Raw genomic sequence first — 27,357 nt, forward strand, 5'->3', positions numbered from 1 at the left:
ATATGAATTAGTAAAATCGAAAAAGTGAAATTGGAATGAAAAATGTCAAAAAGGTTTCGAATGGATAAAAAATCAAATAACTTCAGATAAAATTCTAACTAATCACATTCCAACATACCACTGGTATTAGCATGCAACGCAAGCGATTACGATTTATCAGCAATACTTTCACATAGTTTCAGTGCCGGTACTCAACGACCAATAGCTTTCGCTTCAAAAATAATCCCGAAAAGTGAACGACATCGAGCAATAATTAACAAAGAAGCTGGTGCTGTAATTTTCGGATTCAAAAAATTTCACCTATATTTTTACGGTGATGAAGTAATATTAAAAACAGATCATGAACCTCTTAAATTCGTTTTTGGAAGTAAAATCTTATCAAAAATGTTGCACAGTAGACTACAGAGATGGGCGTACTTTTTACCGGGCTACACTTATAAAATTGAAGTTGTAAAATTTAAAGCCAAGGGTGATTGTGATGCTCTTTCTAGACTACCGATTACAGATGAAATGACAATTTTCGAAGATGAATACACTAGTATTAATTACAAAGTAATGAATACTCAATAATAGATTTCAAAAAAGTAGTTTTTGTAACTAAACACGATATTTATTAAAACGAATAACCGAGTATATTCAAAATGACTGGCCGAAAACAGAATCACTAGGCAGATATTGAATGAATTTTCCACATAAAAAGACATGAACCAGACATAGAAAATAACTGTTTAATGTGCGGTCTTTGAAGCAAAATGTATTAATGAATTACATTCCTCACATTTTTAGGAGTAGTTAAAATTAAGCAAATAGCGAGAAATTATTTCTGGTGGACATACATCGACAGAGACATAGAATCAATAGCAAACACTTGTAAAATTTGCTTAGAATCTAAGATAAATCCTCCAAAATTAGCGCTAACACTATGGCTATGGCCGAGCAAACCCTGGTCACAAGTACATATAGATTTCATGGGTCCGCTTCATAATTGTATATTATTAGTAGTCGTAGACGCACACTCCAAATTGCCGGAAATTATAAACATGAAACACGACACGACTTCAATGAATCTGATAAAAGCTCTTGACAGTTTGTTCAATAGATTATGATTGCCAGATCACGTTGTAAGCGATAACGGTCAGCAACTTACAAGCGCAGAATTCAGAGAATTTTTAACAAGGTATAGAATAAAACATACATTCTCAGCATCTTATTACCCTGTGACAAACGGAGTAGCAGAAAATTGTGTTCGTACCGCTAAGAGTAGAATAGACAAATTATAGAAGAAAATCATTGCTTAGACTTTTCGATTGACAGATTCTTAACAAATTATTGAAATATAGTTCACAATTCGACTTATTGTTACTGAAACCGAATACTCAAAGCACAGTCGAAATTCAACAATATAATCAAAACTATTCAAAAACGAAAGCAGGAGAGTAGCATTTTCCGAAGGAAAAGTCGTTTATGCGATAGACTTTCGTCGAAATATAACCAATAAAACTGAAGCCTTAGTTATTGAGAAAACCTCATCGGTTACGTACATCATTAAATTTACAGATGGTTGCAATACAAAGAGACATGTAAATCAAATAATTAGAACTCAATTGGTGTCAAATCCAAGGCGAGGGGGTCGGAAGATAGCGATTCTGGTAGAAGCGAAATTAACATCAATGATGATTGTAAAACTAGCGACCTATGACTTGAGAGAAAATTGTAACAGTGAACAGTGCTTTGTTGAGGATTGTTCCGTGTGTGTTGCATGAGAGAGAGGGCGACGAGAAACGGTTGCTAAGCGTGAATCAGTCTGCTGATACGCATAAGAGCGAACATACACGCGAGCGTATACAAAAATAATTGTCAAGAGCCTGTAAAAATAAAGACATTCATCAAACGTTAATCTTATCCTTTGATTTATCCTGCACCGTCAACTGTCACAATATGCTTAATTAAACTAAAAACCAAGTGCTAGAGTGCAAATCAATAGTGAAAAATTGAGGCGCAAATCAAAAGAGCATAATTGTATACCTGCGCGACGTTCACCGAGATCGGTTAATCGAGCCGTCTAACCTCTAACTAAGGAGAAGGGAGTGTATGTATGTGGACCGCGCATGCGTGTATATGTGTGTAAAATGCGTGAGACGCGGATGCGCAAGAGGGAGCAGGGCACTACGTACGTAGCCAGAGAGCCAGCTGTTTAGCCACAATTTTCTGTACCTTGATTTTGATTAATAAACCCTTAATTTAAGGATACGTGCTGCCCACTGATTTATCCTCTTCCTCTTCCCAGGCAAAATATATTATACTAACTTAACCTAATATTCAACTTAATTTTCATCTTTAAGAACTGGAAATTGATTCTGGTATTTCAGAAAAGCAATGACAGTGTGAAGTTAAAGAAGAAAATTGTTTATTGCACTAGTAAGTCACATGATAATATATTCTGGAAAACAAAAAGACCGATGATTAGTAATAGAATTCCAGCTTATTTCAAATGTGTTAGGAAAAGCAGCATGGATCCTAACAATAAGAAAAAATCCTTTCTTCAATGTGATTTGTTTGAAGACAAAAGCTAACCCACACAAAAATTCTGGAGACATATATTATGGGTTGATATGATAAACAAAAGATTCATCCCAAGAGAAACCGTTTTTTCAACTCCATTCGTTCATGAATGATGGAAGATGAACAATTTTACGAAAGAATTCCTAGGAACATGTGAAGTCTGTATGTTTAATTTTTTTTAATATTCTATTATCAGGTAAAATATCTTGGGTAAATTTGTTCGCGATTCGCCAGCTCGCTTCTTCCTTTTTGCCGCTCCATCAATTTGCCACCTGGGGTAAGTGCTCTGGCTCCCCCCCCCCCCCCCCTCAGGTCCAGCGCTGGTAACAGTCAAGAAATAATGAGTGATTTTGTACTATACAAAATGGAGTTTGTCGTTCAATCAATTCGATACTCCTGGCTCAGCTTGATAGCATGCAAAGAAACCTGGGTCCCATTGATAGAATTGGCAAAATTAGATATCGAATAACTTGAAGAACTGAAATTGAATGAGTAATTGAAACATGAAACGCAATTTGAGACGTGACAGCAATCGCCTATCAATTGAATAACCCACACATTCACCGCAGTCCGAAGTACAGTGCTCCCCCCCTAAGATTTCAGACTCGGGGCTCTGGTTCCAGGAAAAATATCTTAGAGAGGTATCCCCTCTACTCTTAAAAGGTGGGGCTGTTAAGAATAGAAGCATGCGCAGTGACACACGGAATACTTAAAAGAAGCGCGTAATATTTGAAATGAATTATTTATTTCTTTGACATCTGTCGACATAGCTATCGTTTATAATAATACATATTGCACTTATTTTACAGTACAAAAATATCAAATTTGAGTGTTATCTTCAAATAAGAAAATTAAAATCAACATAAAATTCACAACTTAAGTTATTTCAAGGATATTTTATAAATTATGGTATTGAATACCACGTAAAGTTAAACTTTCAAATATAAATTCGTACATTAGCAATATTTAAAATAATTATTAATCAAATTATCAACACACTATACATTACTTATCCATTAGGTATAGTAATATCACATATATGTATTAATAACTAATTAGGAGGAAAATTTTCAGAGTTCAAGTTTTCAACTTCAGATTTTACTAACTCTCTTAATTCAAATAACGTTGTATTTTGACTAGACAAATTGCAATCATCACAATATTTTGTCAAGGTTTCAACCGCCTGTATGACTTCTGTAGTTGAAACTTTTGGTGAATTAGAATTAATACTTTCATGAAGAATATCGCAGCTTTCTTGAGTTGTAATATTTTCAATACTTAGTGGATCAATATTTTCATTAATAATATCAATGATCTCTTCCTCACTGAGAATATCAGTCGGATTAAGTGTGTTATCAGAGTGAAACCAGCTTCTTATATCATCTCCGTTTACATTCGATAAACCTCCATGATTTTTCATCACCTCACAAAATTCATCTAATATCTCAGTACCACCTGCAGTATCACTCGATTCATCAGATGATGGAGTTCCCTCAGATTGAGAAGTAGAATCTAACGGCCACAACTAAAAATGAAATAGAAATTGTAGTCAACAAGTATCAATTATATATATATATATAAACATTTTTATCATTCAACATACCGTGCTCCATAATTTTCTGAGTGTATCTGGCAACACTTTATTCCATGAGTCAGCAAAAAATTACCTCCTTTATACTGACAGATTTTAAACTGTCCAATAAAGAACTGCCTTTATTGACAGAATCAATGATGTGTGCCATTAAATTACTGCGATAAAACAATTTTATATTCTGCAGACAACCTTGATCCATTGGTTGTAACAAAGAAGTTGTGTTTGGTGGGAAAAAACGAACTGATATGTCACCTTTTGATAGACGGGGATGAGCAGCGCAGTTGTCAACGAACAAAACAGCTTTTTTAAGTCCTTTTTCGGCTAGGAATTTAGATACAGCCGGTACAAAGGCATCTTCAAACCACTCTTTGAATAGACCGGATGTCATCCACGCAAATTTTTGGCTTTTATAATAAACAGGCAACGTCTTTAAATTTTTAATTGCTCTAGGTCTGGCAGACTTACCAATCAACACAAGAGGTAATGTCAAAGTTCCTGATGCATTACTACAAGCCATGATTGTTACTCTTTCTTTCTTTCCTTTAATACCAAAAGCTCCAGCTTCACTTGCTGCTGTCAATGTTGATGACGATAACATTTTATAATTTAATGGACTTTCGTCACAATTGAATACTTCATCTAAAGATAAGCCCTCTTCAATAACAAAACCTTTAAACTGAGATTTGTATTCATCAGCAGCAGCAGTATCAGCAGACAATTTTTCTTCGCAGATTTTTTTATTACGAATCTTGTGCCTCTGTTGCCATTTATAAAGGCAGCCGTTACTTGCTAAAAAATTATTTTTAGCACCCATTTTTTGATGGAAAATTTTGGCTTGAAGTTGGACATGAGTACCATGGACTGGAACGCCAGCAGCTCGTTTTTCTTTGAACCAAAACCATGTAGCCATGTCAACATAATCATTATCAATTTTTCTCATTCTTTTAACTTCAGGCAATTCATCACCATATTCCTTCACTAAATTATCAAACTTTTTTTTATTTTTTTCCCACTGTTTTACTGTTTGCTCAGTAACATTGAGGTTATGAGCAATAACATTTTTTGGGGTTCCATTACTCAATTCTTTTAAAGCATTTACTTTTACCGAAATGGGTACCGCTGTCGGTTGTTTACGCTTTACTGAGTTATTATTTTTATCGCTTGACATAAGATAGTTTTTTATTTACTATCGATCTAATTATTAATTATACTTAATACTACGAATATCACTTGACTACATATCTATAAGTATATCTATGTATATGTAGACAGCTGACTTATAGTAGCGGCTTAAGCGCATGCGCAAGTAAACAACACTGAGTATAGTGGGGAAGCCGAATTGCGGGGAAATGATAGTAAAATAAGGGGAAGTAATATCTTACAGAGGGATATCTTAGGGGGGGAGCACTGTAGTTTGGATTACTCTCGCAGCACTTTAGAATTGAGGTTGGCCTTTTCTACTTAAGCTGTGTTTAAAAATATTCAGGTCTTTTCAGAAACTCGAAAACAAAGAAGGCATCTTTACATGGCAATTTGTAGATGATCTCAGATCCATTCTCTGAAAAAATGTGAAATAAAAACTTAAAGGAGTTAAAAATGAATCGATCAGTAACGTTGTAAATACATATTAACAGTTACTCACATTAGAATTTTCAAAAGCAAGAGTAATGGCATGACTCAATTTTTCACACGTAGTCAATCAATCGTTTCGGAAACTTAAGACAAAATTCTTTTATATGACTTAATAGCCTATCGTCGTGAAAACGGTAGGAACTCTTACATCAGTTTCAACTGGAAAACGTGCGTGTCGATCAATATTGATTTATCTCTCTGTAATGTGCGGTTTCAGGAGCCTTTTTTCAATTCTTCATAGGCCTGATGATTATGTTCGTTCACTTTTCAGCCTTTGAGAAAACCTCTACTTTTTTACAAGCAGTTTGGGCAGAATAGATTAAGCTTAATCATCAAGTTCTATGTGGTTGCTCCCAACTACTTCGACCTGATGTAAATCTTCATGGCAATGTTTCTTGAAGATTGTGTTTCTGAATTAATATGCTATCGCTGTTACCTCTCGGACAGTGTTCAATGTCTTTTCGAATACTTTTCGCAACGCTGTTTACTACTTATTTAATTGCAGGTCTCTTAGTTATTCGACAACATCCAATTTTGGAAGTTCTGTCGAGTGGAACCAGGTTTCTTCATGTGCTACCAAGCTGAGCCGGAACTATTGAAATGATTGAACGACGAACACTATACTGTGTACAGCTACTCATTATTTCTTGGTTGTTTTCGCGAATGAATTAAAAAGCGTTTTCAATTTTTTATTTAAACGATAAATCCTATCTTCCTGTTTGATTTGCAATACTAACCGATTCAACTGCAATAACTTCATTGTGCTAATCACACTCACAATCAGAGTGTTAAAATTTCGTGGAGTAATTGGTTCAAAAATTAATGAACATTAGTAACTCCCGATTACAAATTTAGAAGATTTAATATTGAATCAAAAGTAAAACGTCAAAATGTTGAGTATATTATCATGAAACGGTTTCTTCGAAGTGCTATTGATATGTTATTTGTAACAAAATTCATGCCATTAAACTTGGTTTCTCGCGCATGCTGTTCTGATTTGCTTTGTTTTCTACGTCGTAACACTATCATCTGAATTTGATGATGTTGAGAATGATTTTCGCATTTAAGTATTGACTGTACCGTCGTACTTCTCGAGTTGACTGTACGGATAAACATCGAGAAGCGCTGTGCGCGCGCGGCGTTTACGAAGCAAAGACTTCGGGTATTCTCGTGAATATTCGTGCTCGGGTAGTCTCTCGCGTTAAGCGTTGCGCTTGGCAACAGGCAGTCTAGCGAGTCTCTCTTTGCGTACTGTCTTGCATCGTGATAACATTATTAAGAGAATAAATACCATTGCTATATTCACGAAAAGAACAACGTTTGTTTTTTTCTTTTCCTTCTCACCCCCTTTGCATAACTCTTGTCGTAACAGATTACTTCTGAATAACAATTCTTAATTATTAGGATAATTGTTCCAAGTTCAGTTATCTTGACCGCGTTTCCAATCGAATCGGTAATTAAGCTTAGTAATCAATCGTCACTGACGCCATCATTCACCATGACGCTCGTGAGCCTCGAGATTCCAGAGTAAGCTGTCATTTTTGGCCTCGCTCCACTAACGTTGTGCGTATGTGGGGGGCATGCACACTGCGTGCCTCGGATTGTGATCTTTGAACAGATATTGCCTCAATAAAGTGTCACTTTTTAACTCATCAAAAATAGACATCACAAAGTGACCCTTTCATGCCTGTTCTGGTACAAAAATAACACGTCATCCTGGACTTGGTGACATCGGTTGATTTCAATATTGTTTCCTAGAAGAATGTGTACTCTTTACGAAGCACAACCTCACATCTGCAGCCTTTGCGCTAGATCTCTTTGCCTAACTTAATCCACATTCAAGCTCTTGAAGCCGTTAGACATTTCGTTCAACAATGTAACTTACCCATACATATCTGTTCTTATGAGCTTCAAAGGCTGCACGGGTCCATTGTAGCGCCAAAAGACTTTGTCAGCATTTACCTCGGCAAAAACAAATCTGCTGTCGTAAGGACGCATCACTTCGCCTTTTTTGACGGCTGCAACAGATGCCGGTCCGCATCGATAAGCATCCTCACTGAGTTCTTGTGGTGTTGCGTCGATAGCTTGCCAGCCTCCACACTCTGGTGTCAAGTCGGGCCTAGACATCCATACTTCGTTCCATACATGGTAGTTCCTATATCGAGGGAAAATTTTTTGTGATTATTCTTTATCTCTATCACCTTTGCAGTGACTGTACACGCTTTCAGCTCACCATATGGAGTCATTGTTCATTTCTTCCATTACTTTACCCTCAGCGTCAATAAAACAATCAACAGTGAGACTGCCTTGAGTGTCGTGAGCACTCGAGTAATTGGTCACTGGACGACAAGGGATCCCTAAGGCACGACACACCGTTGTTAGTACTCCGGAAAATACCCAACACTGACCATACTTGACAGGACTTTTTGTCGTATAATATTCCTGAAGAATCTTTTGCGATCCCATCCATTTTGTTGGGGCTGTTCCTCCACCAAAATCGTTTGACCAGTTACCCATCACTGCTCCATTATCATCTGGTGAGTTAATCTGATAATTTAAAAAAAACATTTATATCATTCGGAAGCGTAATTCAATTTTTTATAACACCTGCTCAGAAAGTTCGATTTTTGAAGTCTATGAAGAGTGTGTAAGATTCTCCATTTCCGTACAGTGCGGAAAAACAATGTTGGTGGACTTACAAAATTGGAATGCTCTATTTTTTACACTATATGACTTTTTTGACCTATGTGCACTTTCGAATCATTCAATTTCACGCACTATGTCATTAGACGTAAATGGACACTAAACTGCGAGTAAACTAATCCTAATTTTACACCCTTTCAGTGGCACTTTCAGTGATCCTTAAATGAAACTGTCACGTATTTGTTGCCAAATGGTATGTTTTTTTTATAAGTGCGGTAATTACGACCAAGGTAATCTGGGCGCACGTGTCACATCCTACATTCCTAACGCTCCTGAATATTATACTCATTTAGCATCACCTACTTCATTTCATGTATTGATATACTCTTTTTATATATTTACGACCTTTATCATGTCATTTCAAGTCGTTCTTATATTTCACTCTAAATCTTATTGTCAGTATGAATTGTATGCTTACGGCCTTCATCATCTCTTGAACGATTTGGAAAACACTGATTTTTGTTTATGTTAACCCTACAACTAAACATTATCAACGGCAGTCCGAACCCAAACAGGGTTACGTGCACGTACGTACCAGAAGGACCACACCAGGGAACCAGTGGTATCTTTTCAATGTTGCAAGTCAACGTGTAACAGTTTAAATACGCGCCTGCCTAACTCCAAGTACAACTTGACAAAGTTAGTAGGTAAGCCCACAGGTGAAGCCTTCACCTTGGCGGTTACTTTGACGATTTTTGACTTGACAATTTCTCACCCACATTCCTTCATGCCGACTGAACGATAGAGACGAACCTGACTAGACCATATGGAGTGCACTCTTCAAAAACTAAAAACGTTTATTAAATCCACGCTTGTTCCTGAATTTTAATTTTCGTCATCATAAAACAAAAATAACTAGTTTGCAAACAAACAGGCTCGAGATAAAGCCAACGTATAACTGACAGTTAGATCTAAAGTTAGACGGAGATTGTTTGCTAGATGTCGCTAGCGTTTCGACTGAGCCGCATGGAGGGGAGTCTTAGCGAGTCGTAGCGAGTCATCGCTACTGAATCAAAGATGAGACTTGTAGTATTTTATGTTTACTGTATGCCTTATCATTTATTTATATATATATATATAAATACAACATCTTATTGATGATTTGGTTGCCATGCAATGGAAGGTTTTGTGGTGATCCACTTTAATTGTGGTGGAGGCACCCACTGAGAAGTGCAGTTGCGATGCGGCGTGGCGATCGGTTGGCGGATGACGATCCTCTCAGTTGATCGTGGGTTGCGATGATTCCCATTCGCTGTCTGATGGTGCGGATGGCATGCCACTAGTTGCTCGTGGGGGCGTGGTCTGTGTCGCGACGGTGATGAGCGCAGTTGGTGACGCCTTCAGCGGTGACAGCAATGATTGTATGCTGCGGCTGTACCGTGGCTAGGTGAACCGTGCTCGTCTGATGTCCCAGAGTGACTGTAATACGCTGAGTGGCCTTGTGAGAGGCCTTAGCGAGAACTCGATCGGATGCAGAATCCAGGGAGCTGGTGGATTGCGGGAGCATGTTCCTTCGACTACGCTGACTGGAGCCAGCGTAGAGGTGCCAGTGATACAGTGAATCAAAACCTCATGCACGTGCCGCGTAGTAAAACCTTTTATTTTTTAATTAGGGTCTGCTTGGGCAATAATGTCTCAAGGCTACAATAGGTCATCTTTGTATTGCAACGTTAAACTGCTGTTATTCTTAGTTGAGGACATCCGGTTGACACTATGGCGCAAATCCCTAATTTAATAAATACCCTGAATTTACATAAATAATAGCAAAAAGATACTCGTCAGGCGTCAGATGCTTCAGCAATTTAAGAATAATTAGAGAATCCGTGTAATGACTAGCTAGGCTCAGGTACTCGCACGAACTGGTAAAGTGACGGTATTCAAAGGTAGCCACCGATAGTTAAAAAAATAAATACATAAACTTAGGTCAAAGAATTCGACCGGTCAATGAGTCGTATATTGTAGATTGAGTTTCAAGTCAGTCAGGTTAGCTTACAAAAGTTGATAATAATTCACTAAGATTATTTTACTAATAGACAACAATTAATAAGTCGAACAATGGTAGGTCACGGGATTTTAGGTAGAATAAAGTCAAACAATAGCTTTCAACAAAAGATGACAGTTATCAGAGAATATGAGACGTAGATCGGTACAATCGACATAATACAAAAATCTATATAACACTAGACGTTACTGCGCGACGTGATTTTACCCAATTTTCTAAGAACCATGCTACGATAATTATTAGTTCGTTAATTTAAAGCGAGAGTGTATGAACTTTATTGGAAATCGGTAGTTGTTGAAATTGACGTTGAAATTGACGATAGCTTGGAACAGTAGTGACGACAGAATAAGACAGAACTTGTGGTAGATAGTGATTGGCAAGACAGATTAACGTTAATTAATAATTCACAAAATTCGGTAGCTTAAGGGGGTTGTCTAGTGCAAATGCTGTTTTTTAAAGGTCTTCTAGGTATTCTTTCAGACAGAGAATTTAAATCAAATTTTTCATAATTTTTAAATTATATTTATTGACATTTGAACAAATTTTGTACATTTTTTGAACATGAAATATTGATTTTAACCTAATGTATACTGCCTGATAGAGACGTATGTAAAACAAAATGTACTTGAATACAGACATGAATCCGGCTGATCTGCTAATCTGAAATCAAAAAAACAAACAGTCCAGTGTATTTAGAATTTTGATCTAGGAAAAAATCCCTCCGAAGGGAAAATTGGTGTTGATTTACCTTTCGTGGTTTGAAATAAGAGTTCAAACATCCCTTGTAATCAGTTGTAGGCTAACCTTTTTATAATACTGAAAAGGGTCCATTTTTCGGTTTTTTGACCATATCTCTGTCCCTATCGATATGATGAATACAATGTTACTGATGATTTGATGATACCATTTTACTATCGAAAAATGACAAAATCGTCTACGCAAAAAGTTACTTACAGTTTTTACGTATAGGAAATAGTTTTTACGAAATCTCGACAGGAAAGTCATGACTCATGAAAATACTAGTGTCCATGGCTAAATCCATACTGTTTTCAATTTCGGGTCTAGAAGACGAGAAATGGACTAATTGACTTGTTACGGGGTGAATAATAGCATACTTATCACAATGAGCGGCTGTCGATGAATGCATCCACGCCCAGCCGTGATGTTATTACGGCCTATTTTGGTTTCGTAACCCGTCGACTACATGCACGTACGAAGAATCCGAGAAAATGAGAGAAAGTTACATCAAGTAGTTAAATGTTTGCGAGTAAACTTGATTTTTTGTCAAAGACATGCCGAGTGCAATAAAAAGACGTGACGGAGGAATAAGGGAGAGAGTTCTTCCAGATGTTTCCGAACGAGCAAAGACAAAGTCTGGAAGATATAACATGTCTTCCTTTGGGAAAACATTCAATGAGAGTAGCGAATTGAATTTTTAAGAAATGATGGAAACATATCAGGAAGAGGGTATACAGTCGTATACATCGAATTTTACAATGATATTTTTGTTTGTGTATTGCCTAGATGTTAATGGGCGTTTGAGCGAATGAGTATACATTTTCAATACATAATATAAAGAATTCATAAGAAAATTTTATAAATTTGTTGACATTGTATATGTTATAATATTGTACGTATGCAACTTATTTTGGAGTGACATGTTATACGTATGATTTTTGAATGTATAAAATTGTTGGCTCCATTTTTCACTTACATATGATGCGAATACTTTGATAATATCTGTGCACGCATTACATAAGGAGTGAAATCTCTACAATATTGGTAAGAGGCCATTCGTTAATTACGCAATGGTCACAAGGGGGAGGGGGGTTCAAAAAATCTCTAAATGCCCTTATCTTGGGGGGGGGGGGGGGGAGGGGGGTAAAAACTCATTCTTACATGTCGAAATTTATCATTAGAAATCTACTTCCATTTCAATGCTGAATGGCCTTTTTTCATTCTATAATATACAATTGGATTTACAACTTATTTTAAAATTTTTTATTGCTTATTGAAATTTAAAATTTTGAAATGTTCATGTTAATCCATTTTCAATTTTGTAAATAAAAATTATAGGACATTCTTCCCGCTTATTGATATTATTTTAATTATTCAGAAAAACTAGATAGAATCATACGTAAGACAGGGAGGGAGATTTCGAGAAATCTTTTGTGCTCTTACATTGGAGAAGGGGGGGTCAAAAATTGCTGAAATCGTCCGTAGATAATCAAGGAATGGCCCCTAATGAGATATAATAATTTTATGCAATTCCGTGAATATTATTAAGAAAGAACGCAAAGAAAATTACAATGTTGCGTCTTACAATTAGCTTACAATTATTTTATACGTATACATGTATTATATACCGGGACGATCTCTAGAAACTATACAGTCAATGCGCATGTGCCAAATAATTCAATCTCATTGGTCGGTGAAATCGCTCCGCGGCGATCTTTTCGTTTGCTGAGCAGGGGACGAACGTACACAAAATGAGACAAGACTCAAGAGCTGTAAATCTCTCGCGCATAAAACCGCGGATTGTGGTTATGTTGCTGTTTATTTTTACGTAGCGTAAATTGTCTAAGAAGAATAGTATCGTCAGCAATACCGTGGTCGATATCGGAAAATATGTAACCGACGCAACAAAGAATTTAACGGAAGAGCAAATATCAAATGATACAGAAATTAGATGTTATTTATTAAAAGAAAATATCTGAAATATAATGTGAGTTTTACCTGATAGTCAAAACATTAAGGGGACAAGGACCCTGGTTTCTCGAGCGGAGCAATCATTATAACCATCGAACCTGGTTGTTCCGTCAGACATCAGGTGCCAGAGTGAATTTCATCAGGCCATCGCCACCTTCTTAACATCAGTTGAGGCAAAATTGAAGAGCGGGATATACTACAGATCACAATGGCTTAATATCCCATCATTTTACTTTTATCGAGCCAATAGCGATAAGTTTGTTACTTAACCGTTGCTGCTAATTTATTCTACCGAGGAATCATTCTGTGCACCATTGTAATTCAAGCATTGTTATTGACCAGCATTGTTTTTCAAACTTTATACCATTTGATTTGGTATCTCATTTTGAAGCTTACTTTTACTCCCTTTGGCATGAAATTCAGATAAATAGTTTTTCAAGTCCTCAATTAGATTGTAGGGTTGAATTTTGCGAGGCAAACTGAATCAATCTGAATCTAGAATTGTTAAATAATTTGAGTTAAAAATGTCTTCAAATTTAATCTTGGTTGACGGTGTCATCTGGCTAGCTAGTTGCACGATAACTTAAAACCAAATTCAATTTTACACTCTTTGTAGGGTCGGGTCCTACGCTAAGACTGAGAGCTTGTGAATCTCCATTTACCGCAATTATTTCTTCGTTCCATGTTAGCATTGTCTGGAGCAAAAAAATTTTCATTTTGAGATTGGAAATGGAACCTGAAACGCAGAAGTTATTCAGTAGCACAAATTGAAAACCTAGAATTTTATAATGGTTCCTGGAACAAAGGGACTCTTTCCAAATATTCTTGTTACAAGGTGATGTTCGGAGAACTATGAACAAGATATTGCATCGGATTACATTATTTGGAAAAAAATCTTCGTGAACTTCGTTAAAAATTAGATATTCATTTATTTTGATGGAACAAGTGACGCAATCTTGAATCCGATAAGTCAATCTCCTAGTGATAATGTTCTGACATTACTCTAAAACATGATTGTCCTTGAAGCTAATTGTGACCTTAAGGCGCATTTTGAGAAAGTTGATTTTCAACTTGTGTCACAGGATGTGATCTACGTTCCTGCGTGCTACGCTTCTGATTAAATTTTTTTTGTTTCGAACCACACTAACATGAAATAAAGAAATCATTTCAATGCGTCTAATATCACTTGAATTTTCAATTTGAGTATTAGGTTACCTTCATTCATTCAATCGAACATCTTTGAAAATTTGCGAATTGAACTCTAATAATCATTGGAAAATTTTTAATAGTAGTAGCAATAATTTATTGATCTGAAAAAATACATTGACTATCGACTATTTGTAAATTTTGTTGAACTATTTTCGAGTAAAAAAAAGATTCACCATTCTGTTACAGATAGTGAGATATTTAAATTTCTTAAACGCTCGGTTTAATGTCTCATTTTCAAAAGTGATAAAATTCAATATTACCACCTGAACTTACAAGAGAGTGAGAAAGTTGCTTAGTTGCTTGAAAGTGGCGATGATCTTTGTAAGTGTGATAAATTGAATAGGCAGATAACAGTAAATATTAGAGATGTAATTATTTTGGCCGTATCACCTGTTGATAAAAAAAAATTTCATTGTTATTTCTGATGTACGAAATAATAAAAATGATCGAATAAAATGTTCCCACCTACCTGCTGCGTTTCTTCCAAGCACCCAACATTTAAAAAGATTTCTCATTTCAGTCGAATAAAGCCAATTTTCACAGAGCATTAGCATCAACTTTCCGGGTGACTATCTCGACTGTTTGAGATTCTAACCTCAAGATTTCGTATGAACTACATCGCCGCCAGAAGCAGAGTTTGACAGCTGAAACTTGGAGTGGCCAGTCTGTCCGAGCAGTCGATAAAACTCGCGCATGCGCATTGTATACATAGTTTTAAGAGATTGTCCCGGTATATGTCGAGGATGACGAAATAATGAAGTTGCCGTTCGTCGTTATCTAATATTGCTCCGAAGAGCGGCTGTTTTCAAAAGGAGGAACGAAGATTTAGTAAACAAGCAAGCCCGGAATTGAATTGACTTGTCGATCAAATATTTTAATATTCAATTCTCTTTCAAAGTTTTCTTAAATGAAGTTTTAAGTTTTGCCTTGTTAATAAACGGTGATTCAAAATAAGTTCAACACGCCAAGCACGTAATTCGAGAGTTTTATCTGGTCTTTCTCTGACATATATATATATATCATTTTTTTAATGCATATGTAATGGAACTGAAGTAAATATAATTGAATAAGTATTCCATAATTGACACGAGTAAGAAATGTGTTATAATATAGGGTTGATAGATATAAAAAGAAATCGTGGAGGAGGCAAAGAATAACATCTTCACGGGGCTTTTAAAGAAGCGCTGTGCATCGCGATAACGCGGAGAGCCAAAACTCGTATATCGCTGAAGCGAGCGCAACGAAACTTGGGCAAATAATGCCTTATTTTGGCAAAAAGTGGAGCTACTTTTTGTTTTTTCAAAACTTTGAACCAAAAAATTACAGATCGGTTATCACTCACCGGAATTGGGAAAATTTTCTCAGTCACACCATTTTTGGATCATACCATCCGATATAATGCCACTCGACGCTAATGAAACACGCACTTCAAGCCCAGTCCCATAAGATTTGATTGTAAAATGACGAAATTGCAGCTGATCTGGTTTTTGATTACGAAGAACACCGAAATTTTAATTTGGTGACATTTCTTACCGATATTACATGCATGCCGGTAATGCATGTATGTAATGTCGGTAAAAAATTACCGACATGCGTGTAAGGTCGATAATAAATGTCGCCAAAAATGAGATGTCGGTGTTCTTTGTGATCGAAAACCAAATCAGCTACCATTTCGTTATTTTACAATCAAATCTTACGGGACTGGGCTCAAAGTGCGTGTTTCATCGGCGTCGAGTGGCATCATAGCAAATAGTTCGATCCATTCAGTGCAAGTGTGGAAATTTTCTCAAACTGTGTGAGTGGTAACCGATCTGTAACTTTTTGTCAAAATTTTGAAGAAATCAAAAGTCGCTCCACTTTTTGCCAAAATAAGGCATCAGTTGCTCAAATGTTGTTGCGATCACTTCAGCTATGTAGGAGTTTTGACTCTCTGCGTTTTCGAGATGTACAGCGCTTCTTCAAAAGCACCTTAAGGAGTAACGGTTTAACAAGCAAATATTCATATTATGCCTGCAGATTATTACGGCAAAATAAGGCATTGAAAGGAATTAAGATTGTTGATATAGTAGGGGCTTAGCGCCAGATTTTGAGGGAGTCGAAACTGGCGTCAATGCTTTGGTCGGAGGGCAGCTTACGTGGGAGCTGTCGTGGCTTACACTTTCCTAGTTTCGTCATTATAATTTCCGATTGAGCTCGAAGCGAGGATGAAGAGCGAGTAGACGGATCGTTAGGGAATGGTCCAATTTGTAAGTTGGGGTAGAAAATGTCATGGCGAGTAGTAGGGATTTGGAGTTCCACGCGACGCAAGTAAAGATTATATCGTGTGTTCTGAATTTGCAGCAAGAGTACAGCTCTGAGACTGTGCTCAATAACGATAACTTGTACTAGACGGAAACGCAGTGACGCAATGACGATTCCATCACAGTGAAGCCAGGTGGTGCACGTTACATCGAGTGCGATAGTTTGGTTTCTTTAGCTGAGCATTTCGATACGTCGTCCAGAGCAGCGATATGCAAGGATACGAGAAGTAATACGACGCGTTCGCGGGTGAAGTGATAATATACGGTTGTTTAGTATATTTAATTTCGGTCACTGTCTTCAAGTGCCCATTTTAGTTTATTCAAATAAACGATTTTAGCTTTATGGGGGGTGATGAAAATTTCAACATTGACATCATCAATTATACGTTTAATTGTGTACACTCCTTTATGGTGATCGTCAAATTGAGTTAGGGTTTCATTCAGTAGAGAGAATTTTTTACCTGTTTCAAAATTGTGTATGTAGTCACATTCTTGTCCCAATACATCTTGGAAAGATGCTTAGCTTATTTGAGATTAGTAGTATAACAAGGAGAGTTCTGGATAGAAACAACTTCTTCACCGACCAAGCCGACCAATCCACCTATACGTGCATCCCAGATGCAAACCCTTGAAAGTTACCCCCACTCTCGTAAGATGAAACGTGCTCTGCCGACCATTCGTCGGTAAGAAAATCTCCCAAATGACCATGATCGTCGGTAGAAAATTTTCCAAATGACCATAATTGTCGGTAAAAAATCCTCCAAATGACCATGATCGTCGGTAAGAAATGCCTGAAATTGCCGTGGTGTTACCCCTTGTGGGATAAATTGTGCTCTTTGTCGGTAAAGAAAATCATGCTCATCGAGCGGGATCGATAACTGGATTACCGAGTGCACTCCATGAATCCTCAGGCGTTTGAGCGGACTCCGTGGATCTTCGAACGTTCGACCGAGAATCCTGGCATGTGTCAGGTTTTGAGGGCTTCCAGAAGGTTTAAGAAGATTCTCAAGGCCTTGAACGAATCTAGACTGACAAACAATTTGTCCGACGTGTTTCGACTCGACGGTGAGCGGCATGCGGTCCAAGGATTTCGGTGCGACGTTGAATTCTGAAAGATCCACTCTAATCTTGAACGAATTTGAGACAAACAATTCTCGGAATCGTCCGACGAAAACAATACTCGGAATCGTCCGACGAAAACAATACTCGGAATCGTCCGACGTGTTTCGACTCGATGGTGAGCGGCATGCGGTCACAGGATTTCGGTGCGACGTTGAATTCTGAAAGACCCGCTCTGGCCTTGAACGAATCTTAGACAAACAATTCTCGGAATCGTCCGACGAAAACAATACTTGGAATCGTCCAACGAGTTTCGACCTGACGGCGAGCGGCCTGCCGACGACGGATTGCGGTGCGACGTCGAATTCTGGAAGGTTCTGAAATTTGTATGCGGCTGCTTCGACTCTGAACGAATGTAGGCTGACAAACAATGCGTTCGACAAGTTTCGACTTAACGGCGAGCGGTCCGGGACCGTGAGAAAGAGCTTCTTTGACCCTGACAGATTCTCGGAATCGTCCGACGAGTTTCGACTTGACGGTGAGCGGCCTGCGGACAACGGATTGCGGTGGACCTTGAATTCTGGAAGGTTCTGAAATAAACTCTTAACTAGCAGGACAGAGGTTCTGAATTAACGGTTGACATTGACGATGCAAAATATTTTATTGAAAAAAACAACGTAAGATTACAAGTTTACATGAATTTAATAATGTTGATATATGAGTGTAATTACATGTTTTTCACTCAACGGTATCGTACCCATGCTTTACGCAATGAGAATGAATAACTGTTTGAGTAGATACCGATTGTCTTGTGTGTGAGAGTAAAAAATTTCACAGTAACAATACGTTTTGAGCTGCACAGTTTGGACGCAATATAGCATGATGCGTACAGTTTGAATTCGTGTCTGATATTTAATCAATTTCTGCAACGACGGACAACCCAAATCCATCAAATCAACGACTTCAACTTTTTTACCCAGAATTGAACTGTTGAAGCATTACGCAGCGACATACATTCGATGGTGAAGTCAAGCTTCTCGAAAGGTAAATCACCACCTTCCCAGGATAGTCTATGATAATTCCGTGACAGCCACAAATTTTCGCTTTTGAATGGAGCGAATAAATAATTCCAATCGTACAAATTGTAACTAATCTAAATTAAAAATCTAAATCTAAATAATAAATATTTAAAATAAATTGTAAAATCAAACCGTCAAAATTGACGGGTTGGTGTCTTCGTCGAGTGACACAACTGCCAACTCTTTTTGTGTAAAACCAGGACCCGGTCTTCTGAATCCTTGTACGTCGACTATGAACTCCATCGTGACAAATACTGAATCGATTGTCACAACGTTCAAGGTTTTTATACCAATTTCCTCACCCCACCACTCAGCGGGTTATATTCAATTATTCGATCATGTGAAATCAAGCAGTAGGCAGATGTACCAGTAGGAAAGTTATTTTTAGCCTCAAATTCAATACGAATATCTACCGGTACAGATTTCAGAGCCTCGTTTTATTTCGAGTAGTCGATGAAAATCAAAGGTTCGTACTGTAGAAATTCGCTCTTCGTCAACAGAGGCTCAGGTTCTTTGCCGTAATAGGTGGCTTGAAAGTTTGCGTACATGTCGTACAGTAATGCAAAGCGATTGTGACTCATGTCCAAGTTCAGGTTACCGTACGGATAATACTCGAATTTCAAGAAGAGCTTGACGTCAGTAATGTTACAGTGATCAAGATGACTGGCATTTTTGCCGGGTTTGTTTTTTCGATTCGTTTGAAAACCGAGCATGACAAATCGCGGTTTTTCCAAATGAGTGGACATTTTCACAGTCCAAACGTGTTTCGTGGTTACCGGTAGCAAAGGATATTCTTACAACTCCCAACTGCGGAAGCTCATGGAGACTGGTGTATCTTTTTCAATGAAATTCTACAGTGCGATTTTTCGTTGATCCGAGAGCTTTACATAGGGTACTAACCATTCCACCTGATCGATCACGATTCTAAAGTCTTCGTCTTAATTTCGAACGATGGCATTTAAATCACTTTTTGATCTTGTAAGAATCAGCTCGTGCTTCGCGTTAACGATGATCTTGCGATAGTCTTCAGCGAAGCCTAATATCATGCTCAAGGGAATAAATACGTCAAAGTTGCCATCGACATCAGTTAATTTTTTCGTTTCGTGAACATCGAGCCATCCAGCATTTTCCATAAGCCAACTTTGACCAGGGTTGAGCGAAGCGAAACCTTTCAGCAAGCTGGTCAGACCAACGTTTTTACATTTATCAATCTCTACAGTGTTTAGTTCGTACCGTACATCTTCAAACAAATGACAGATGGCGTTATTGACTGAAGTTGTGAGCGCTGCTGCAGTGCCGTCCGATTTGAGCAATTTTCCAGAGATATGCAGCGAACTCTTGCTCAGTAATACGCATAAATCATAATTGTATAGTCGAAGCTTCTTCATAGGCGAAGTTGCCTCGTAGTTTTGAATTGAACCTTTTTTATTAGTAAGAAGGATAGAGGTTGAGGTTTCTTGAATAAAAAAACTCTCGCGTTTGAGCCATCGAATTATGAATGTTTATTGGCTCTTGTGGGAAAAGCCTTGCGGCATAAAAACCCACGAAGTATGAACGTGTATTTGTAAACGTATAAAAGCATGTGTCGATTGTGTATATGAATGGGTATATGCCGGTTACAGCCCGTTTGGCTCATGCCACCGCGATCTCGAGTGCGTTTCGTATTGCGATTTTCGTTTTATTCGATTCGATCGAGTTTCGTATGATTTGCGTTTGCCTTACTCCGAGGAGCGAACGTGTAGGAGAGTATGATTGGTGTTGGTAGTACACCAAGAGCGCTCGGGCTCGTTGTATGATGAAAGGGTGCAAGACCCTGGGTATGCGTGTATGGGCACTCGGTCCCGTGTAGAATGAGAGACACTCGGGCCGTACTCATCTACCTTACTCCGTAGAGCGAACGTATACGAGAGTATATTTGGGCCTCTCGTTTTTTGGTCGTGGTACGAGAGAACGCACGGCGTCACTCACGATCGTCATTAGACGGACGAATTAACTCGACTGTTTTAAAAAATGCGTGATGCGCGCTCGCCTCCTCATCTACGCGAGATTTGGCATCCCTACGGAGACGAATCGTTCGAGCGCGGCTCGCGCGGAGATCGCAATGACACGGGCACAAAACGACGGTCAGGCACTGAACAATAATGCTGAACGGTGATACGAATCTCATCGCTGTTATTGAGAGTTGACGATGCGTACAATTTGTGTGCGTGTATTTCTTGGTGGGCGATTGATTCGTCAAAGACGACAGGTGTTTGAATACTTAAGATTACCGCCTCCATGGTACGTAGCATACAACGAAACAGCAGAATCGCAGTTTTATTGGTCGAAAATTCCTTTTCCAAAAGGTGTCAGCTTTAGACCCAAAGCTATCAGGAACTCCACGTTTCGACGTGTTAGCGGTTCGGGAATCGATCGATTACTGACTTGATCGGGACAAGCTGATTGACTAATATAACTCTTTTTGACAAATCTGTTATATTCAATACCCATCTTTCATTGCAATTTGATGTGCAGTCTCACAGTTATAACTCCTCCGCAAAAATTAACCAGATCTCCGTCTTGATCCACTAACCGAAGCTGTACGTGATCTATGGTCTTGACGGTGATCGGACGGTAAATGACGTGCGACGGCACTTCCACGATCTTATATCCCGGTGGAACGATAGGGAAAAATTCGTGAATAGTATGCACTTTATGTCCATTGACGTAGGCGCCTGTTGTAATGCTGCATTCGACTCGCAACGCGTTGACCTTGAGAATAGTTACAGGCATATGCGAATGGTGAGTTTGGTTAGCTGCCAATACGCGCGGTGTAAATCCGAGAATCTGACCAATAGAATCGTCAGGTTCTAAATTTATGATATGGTTACATTTGATTTCGCTGCATAACGTATTGTTGTTAGGCTTTATGCTGATTTCAATGTTGGTATTTTTTAACGCGTCTTGAACATACTTTTCAATATCCTCAATTTCGTCGCTACCAGTGGATATAGTGACTACCTTATCGGCTACGTATATTTTATTGTGACCGACATCAACGTTGGGAATGGAATTGAAGGTTAACAGTTCAACGAGACCGAGAACATAATTTTTGTTCAGAGCAAGTTCGATCGGAGGAAAATATTGCGCTTCGAAAATCGAAGACGTTCCCGATATCGTTAATGTAAACGAATCATCCATGACTACAAGTGCTCGACTGACGTTATGAAATTACGTGTCATGTTTATATAGCTCATCGCTTAGAAATTTCAGACACAAATGTCCACAATCGAATGTACCGTAATCCCGATACCTTTCGTCGTTGTACTTAACGCTACCAATACCGAAATATTTCACGAGGTCTAACTGAGGTTGAAGATGACCGAAACTGTCGAAATAAACCACATCGTTGCCGCGTTTCTTATATGCAAGCCAGTGTGTCCCAGGGCCATCTTAATCGGCGAGATTGACTACAGCTGCCTTGTTTTTATGCGGTCCGGTTTTGGGCATTTCGTTGCGCATAAAGACACCTCGGAAGTATGGAATTTTTATAATTTTTGCATACTTCAGCAAATCCCAGTTGGTCAACGCTCGGCGTGACAGCTTCACATTTAGTTTTTTGAAAGATGAAGACCGAAACCCTTTTTATAAGGTTTGAGATGGAGACCTTTACCTAAGGCGATCGCTTCCATCGTTTTGTTATGCCGTTTGCTCTCCTCCAATTCTCGTTTAGCCGCGCTCGCATCGTTTACAGCCTTTGCTATACCCGCAGCACCTCCCGCTAACGGACCCGTAGCGCTGAGACCGGCAAAAATAGGTATGAGAAAAGGTAGAAATCCGCCAACTTTTGAGGGTACCGGTAGAACGCGCGATGATCGCACATTATGGTTACCACCTTCTTTTTTCACAGCTTCTCGAGCATCTTTGAGTGCAGACTTGATGCTCGTTTTCGCGTCGTAGCTCCGAATCATAGACTGTTTTGCCGCTCGTTTGATTTTGTTCAAGGAGACGTTCTTTGGTTTTCGACACCCCATGCCTAACTTTGTTTTCTTCTAACTCAAATTTGCGTCCTTTGCAAGAACCCGTTTCCAGGCTTTTCCGGCTAACATTTTATCCGCAACGCTTCTAGCTTCAAGGTTCTCACGATTTTTCGAATACGCTATATCGTGTTCCTTACACGCTGCATCGAGAGGATTGATACCGGAATAGCCTCTCGCGAGTCTTTCCGTCAACTTCGTACCAGGACCGCAGTATTGGTAACCGGGGACATGCAACTCGATCGGGAGTTTGTTGATGATGCTATTTACCAAATTTTTCCCACTTGATCGCTTTTTTGAGGATCGCTTACGATCACGTGTGTGCAAAATCCTGTCCGCACTGCGACTGAGAGAAAGTTGTTATAAACGATGCATTTATAGAGAATCCAGTCAGTCACATTCGAAATAAGGTTCGAGACACAATCGACCAAGCTGCCCGTGATGAATTTTGAAAAATTTACGCAGCATTGTACAAAACGGAAAAAACGTCATGGCGAATTGTTGCCGAGTAGTGTACGTGCGGTATTCTGCGGACCATCTAATTGTGGCAAAACCAACGCATTGTTTGCGCTTATAACGCATCCCAACGGTTTGAGGTTCGAAAACCTGTACGTTCACTCAAAATCTCTCGATCAACCGAAATGCAAGTTTCTGAGTCAAGTGCTCGAAAATGTCGACGGTGTTGAGTATTACCGAAGATATAAATTTGATAAACTGGTGAATTCGAAAAATTAACGACGGAGCCAGGAATCGAACCTGGTGTCTAGAGATGCTTGACCGGAGCCTTACTCCACTAGACCACCTAGCCGCCCTGACTCTGTTGTCGTTGATTCCTCTCATCACCAGTTTAGTTCAAATTTGTTTTTCTTGTGCTTTGTATGTGTGAATAGAAAGTTTTCGTCTCTCAAGCACCCGATGTAAGAATGTATGTAAGGAATGTTGACATGTTGGAATTTTACGCTTCTGATGGGAAGCACGTAAGACGGTCGAAAACCGTCTAATAATTGAAATGCGGATTGAGTATTACCCCTTTAACGAGCATGAGGACGTCATTGCACCGAACGAGACGCAACATAACTCGATCATGATATTCGATGACGTAGCGTGCGAGAAGTAGGATAACATACGCGCGTACTTTTGTATGGGTAGACATCACGATGTAGACTGTTTCTATCTTTGTCAGACGTACGCTCGAATCCCTAAGCATCTCGTGCGCGACAACACCAACTTGCTGGTCTTATTCAAACAAGACGAGATGAATCTGAGACATGTGTAAAACGATCATGTAAACACCGATATGTCGTACGTAGAGTTTAAAGACTTGTGTGCGGCATGCTGGAACAGTGACAAATATGGGTTCGTAGTGATCGACAAGGATAGAGAGCTCGGTAATGGTCGGTATAGGAGGGGATTTGACAATTTTATAAACATGACAAAAGAAAAAAATATACGATCTTCGAAGGCGACGAAACGGTAGCTTTCCAGAACTAGTTGTGTCAACATGCAGGAAATTCGTAAGGAAAAAGTGTCTTCAAACCTGTGGTAACCCCGCTGCAGGAATGAGTCAATGTTTCTCGAGGCACGAAACTTGTCAAGAGGTGAAGGAAGAACTCAAAACTGAAACGAAGGATGAGCCGAAGAACGAAATGGAAGCAGAAGATTCTTTTGCAACTGCAGAGGAAGAGGATCAAACTGTCACGGAATCGTCGGTGAGATCAGAAAATTAATATCTTGAGATGCTCAACGATAAACAAAGACAGCACGAGTTGGATACCGTATACGGGGTACGGAGTCTTTCTACTGCCGGGCTGATGGTTGGTGACTCACCTATAAGCTTCGAGCGCGATTTTGTTCGCATAGGCGGTACGCTCTATCCAAAAACTCAGGGACTGCTGGAGCCGCTGTTTAAAAAGATGCCCAACAGCGCCCACATTACCCGCAATGACAAGGAGAATTACAGAAATATCGTTCTCGCAACAAATGCTCACAGAAAGTACTATAGCGCCACCGAGCCTATCCGAAACTATCAGAGCGCCAAATTCAAGCATTTAATTGCTGAGCTGCTCAATATTTCCACGTCAGGCAAAGGCGTATTACCATCGTCACAGATCTCGAAACGTACGGGCAAAGGTGTTCCGCTACCTCAGGCTTGGGTTACTCGGCAAGGTATTAAAACAGATTATATTTTCTGGGACGACGCTAACGAGCTGGTGGAACGTCTTCGATTGCTTATGGCATGTCATCACGAGCGGCTGGGAATACAAGTCACTAAAATGAAATTATGTCGATTCTGAAAGCATTACGGGAAGCCGGAATCATTTATTAGCCAATTCTCGTCGACTCCGCAATCATTTACGAGATGAGCGTCGACGTGTTTGGACGTCAGCTGAATAAAAACACAGCTGCGAGCACTCGTGTTCCTCCGGGTGTCGGGTTTCAGATAACAGCGGATGGGCATTACGATATACGGAACAAGAGACTGTGCAATGTCGCAGATCCCGCAGAGCCGAACAATGCTGTAACTTTAAAAGCCTTAAGACGAAAATTCAACCTGCTGCAAAAACACATCGACAACCTAGATCAAATGATCAAAGCTTCAGAGATCACCATGGAGAAAGCTTTGGATACCTTCTACACAGACTTTGAAAAAGGCAGAGACCTGTCGATTCGAAACGCAGAAATCATTTCCAAATTGGACACCAGACGAAGAGCGTTGGAACATGAACGAGGAAAAGCAAGCACTGGTGACGGAACTGCATAAGCCTGCACGCCGGAATTACCCACGTCGACGTGTAGACGTGCGCGGCATCGACGAGACCTGGCAGGCGGATCTTGTTGATACGACGTCGTACGTTGGACAAAACAAAGGCTACAAGTACATGCTCACAGTCATTGATATCTTTTCAAAGTATGCGTGGGCTATACCAATAAGGAGCAAGTCTGGAGATGATGTTACGAAGGCAATGGAATTTGTGCTTGTCCAAGGACGGGTACCGAAAAATTTACACGTCGACAGAGGAACGGAATTTTACAACTCAAAATTTGAATCGCTTATGACACGCTACGCAATCAAACTTTACTCCACGTACAGTAATTTAAAGGCTTCGATCTGTGAACGTTTCAATCGGACGCTGAAAGGTAAAATGTGAACACGGTTCAGTATGCAAGGAAGCTACAAGTGGCTCGATATCTTATCTGATTTGGTTTCGGCTTACAACAACGCCAAACACCGAACCGTAAAAATGAAACCGTCGGATGTCACCGTTGCAAACGAGAGGCTGTTATTACGTCAGGCGTACGGAGGGCTTCGAGCGATACCTACCATATTGGCAAAGTTCAAATCCGGCGACAAAGTTCGTATCAGTAAATTCAAAAATGTCTACGAGAAAGGTTACACTCTTAATTGGACGACTGAAATATTCACGATAATTCGAGTGGAAAATACTCATCGTGTGACGTACAAGCTCAAAGACTACCGAGATCAACCCATCGCTGGTGGTTTCTAGGAAAAAGAGCTCCTCAAGGTTAAACATCCGGATATCTATCTGGTGGAGAAAGCGCTCAAGAAGCGTGGAAGAAAAATATATGTTATATGCTTAGGTTTTGACAACACACACAACAGTTGGAAAAACGAATCGGACATGTAACATTTGAATGAATGAATTTTTTCGTGAACAACGTATACGTCTCTTTATTTTATACCCGACACATAACAAGTATGCATCTTCATTTTTTAGACATTCGACAGACATATGCATCGTTGTACAATTTTTTATATTTCGGAGCGTTCTCATTCACCATCCTACATGATAATATTTTATACATCATGGTACAGTTATAAATTAAGTCCTACATAGATTACGATACTGTAATTAGAAAGCTAAGGTGCAGGCTTGTAACCCCACGGAAGCGTGTCGGTTGTATTTTAAAACACGATCCGCTTGTGGTCATTCCAGCTCAGTGCCACTTTCTGCTGTTCTACAGTGGATACCTCGTGCTTTCGACTGAATCAAATCAAATGCTGTTTGTGGAAAAATTTTCATGTTTCAACGCACATTCCAAATAATCGTTGAAAGTTATTTTTCTCAACGCTGATCCTCTAACACCTTTGGCACGTTTGTTGTCTTTACCATCTGTCAAGACTCGGAATGCGTACAGTTTTGCTCTTAATCCTACAAATTCCAACATTATTTTCCCGTCATTTTCGTCTTTCATCAAGCCGAGAACTTTTTGTTCGCTCGAGGCATTCCATAAGCGTTGTCAAGCGGATAATCAGACATATTGAATTTACGCAAGTCCTCCTTCATATGTTCGTATACCGGTACAATCTCTTGAAACTATACATATTGTAACAACGGGGGAAATTAAGAAAGATCTAAGAGAATCAAAGAGTTCTCTGTGCGATTTAAGCGAACGCCGAGCCAAAGAAGTCTCACGAACAAGGAATATTTTAGAAAGAAAATAGATGTAATTAGACACAAGCTCTCTTTTT

At 39.1% G+C, this 27,357-nt stretch overlaps 1 protein-coding gene across 2 annotated transcripts in view; it reads right to left on the reverse strand.

Annotated features, from left to right (window-relative positions):
* The window catches only part of LOC124178615 (annulin), a 423,181-nt gene that overhangs the window by 141,975 nt on the left and 253,849 nt on the right, over nucleotides 1-27,357 (reverse strand). For both annotated transcript variants that reach the window (XM_046562524.1, XM_046563406.1), the window contains exons 5-6: nucleotides 8,022-8,335; nucleotides 7,674-7,943 (exon numbers count right to left, since the gene is read on the reverse strand). In XM_046562524.1, the coding sequence (XP_046418480.1) occupies nucleotides 7,674-7,943; nucleotides 8,022-8,335 (584 nt within the window). The remainder of the gene's footprint in view (nucleotides 1-7,673; nucleotides 7,944-8,021; nucleotides 8,336-27,357) is intronic.

The sequence above is a fragment of the Neodiprion fabricii genome, chromosome 1, assembly GCF_021155785.1.
Source record: "Neodiprion fabricii isolate iyNeoFabr1 chromosome 1, iyNeoFabr1.1, whole genome shotgun sequence".
NCBI classification, from domain to species: Eukaryota; Metazoa; Arthropoda; class Insecta; order Hymenoptera; family Diprionidae; genus Neodiprion; species Neodiprion fabricii.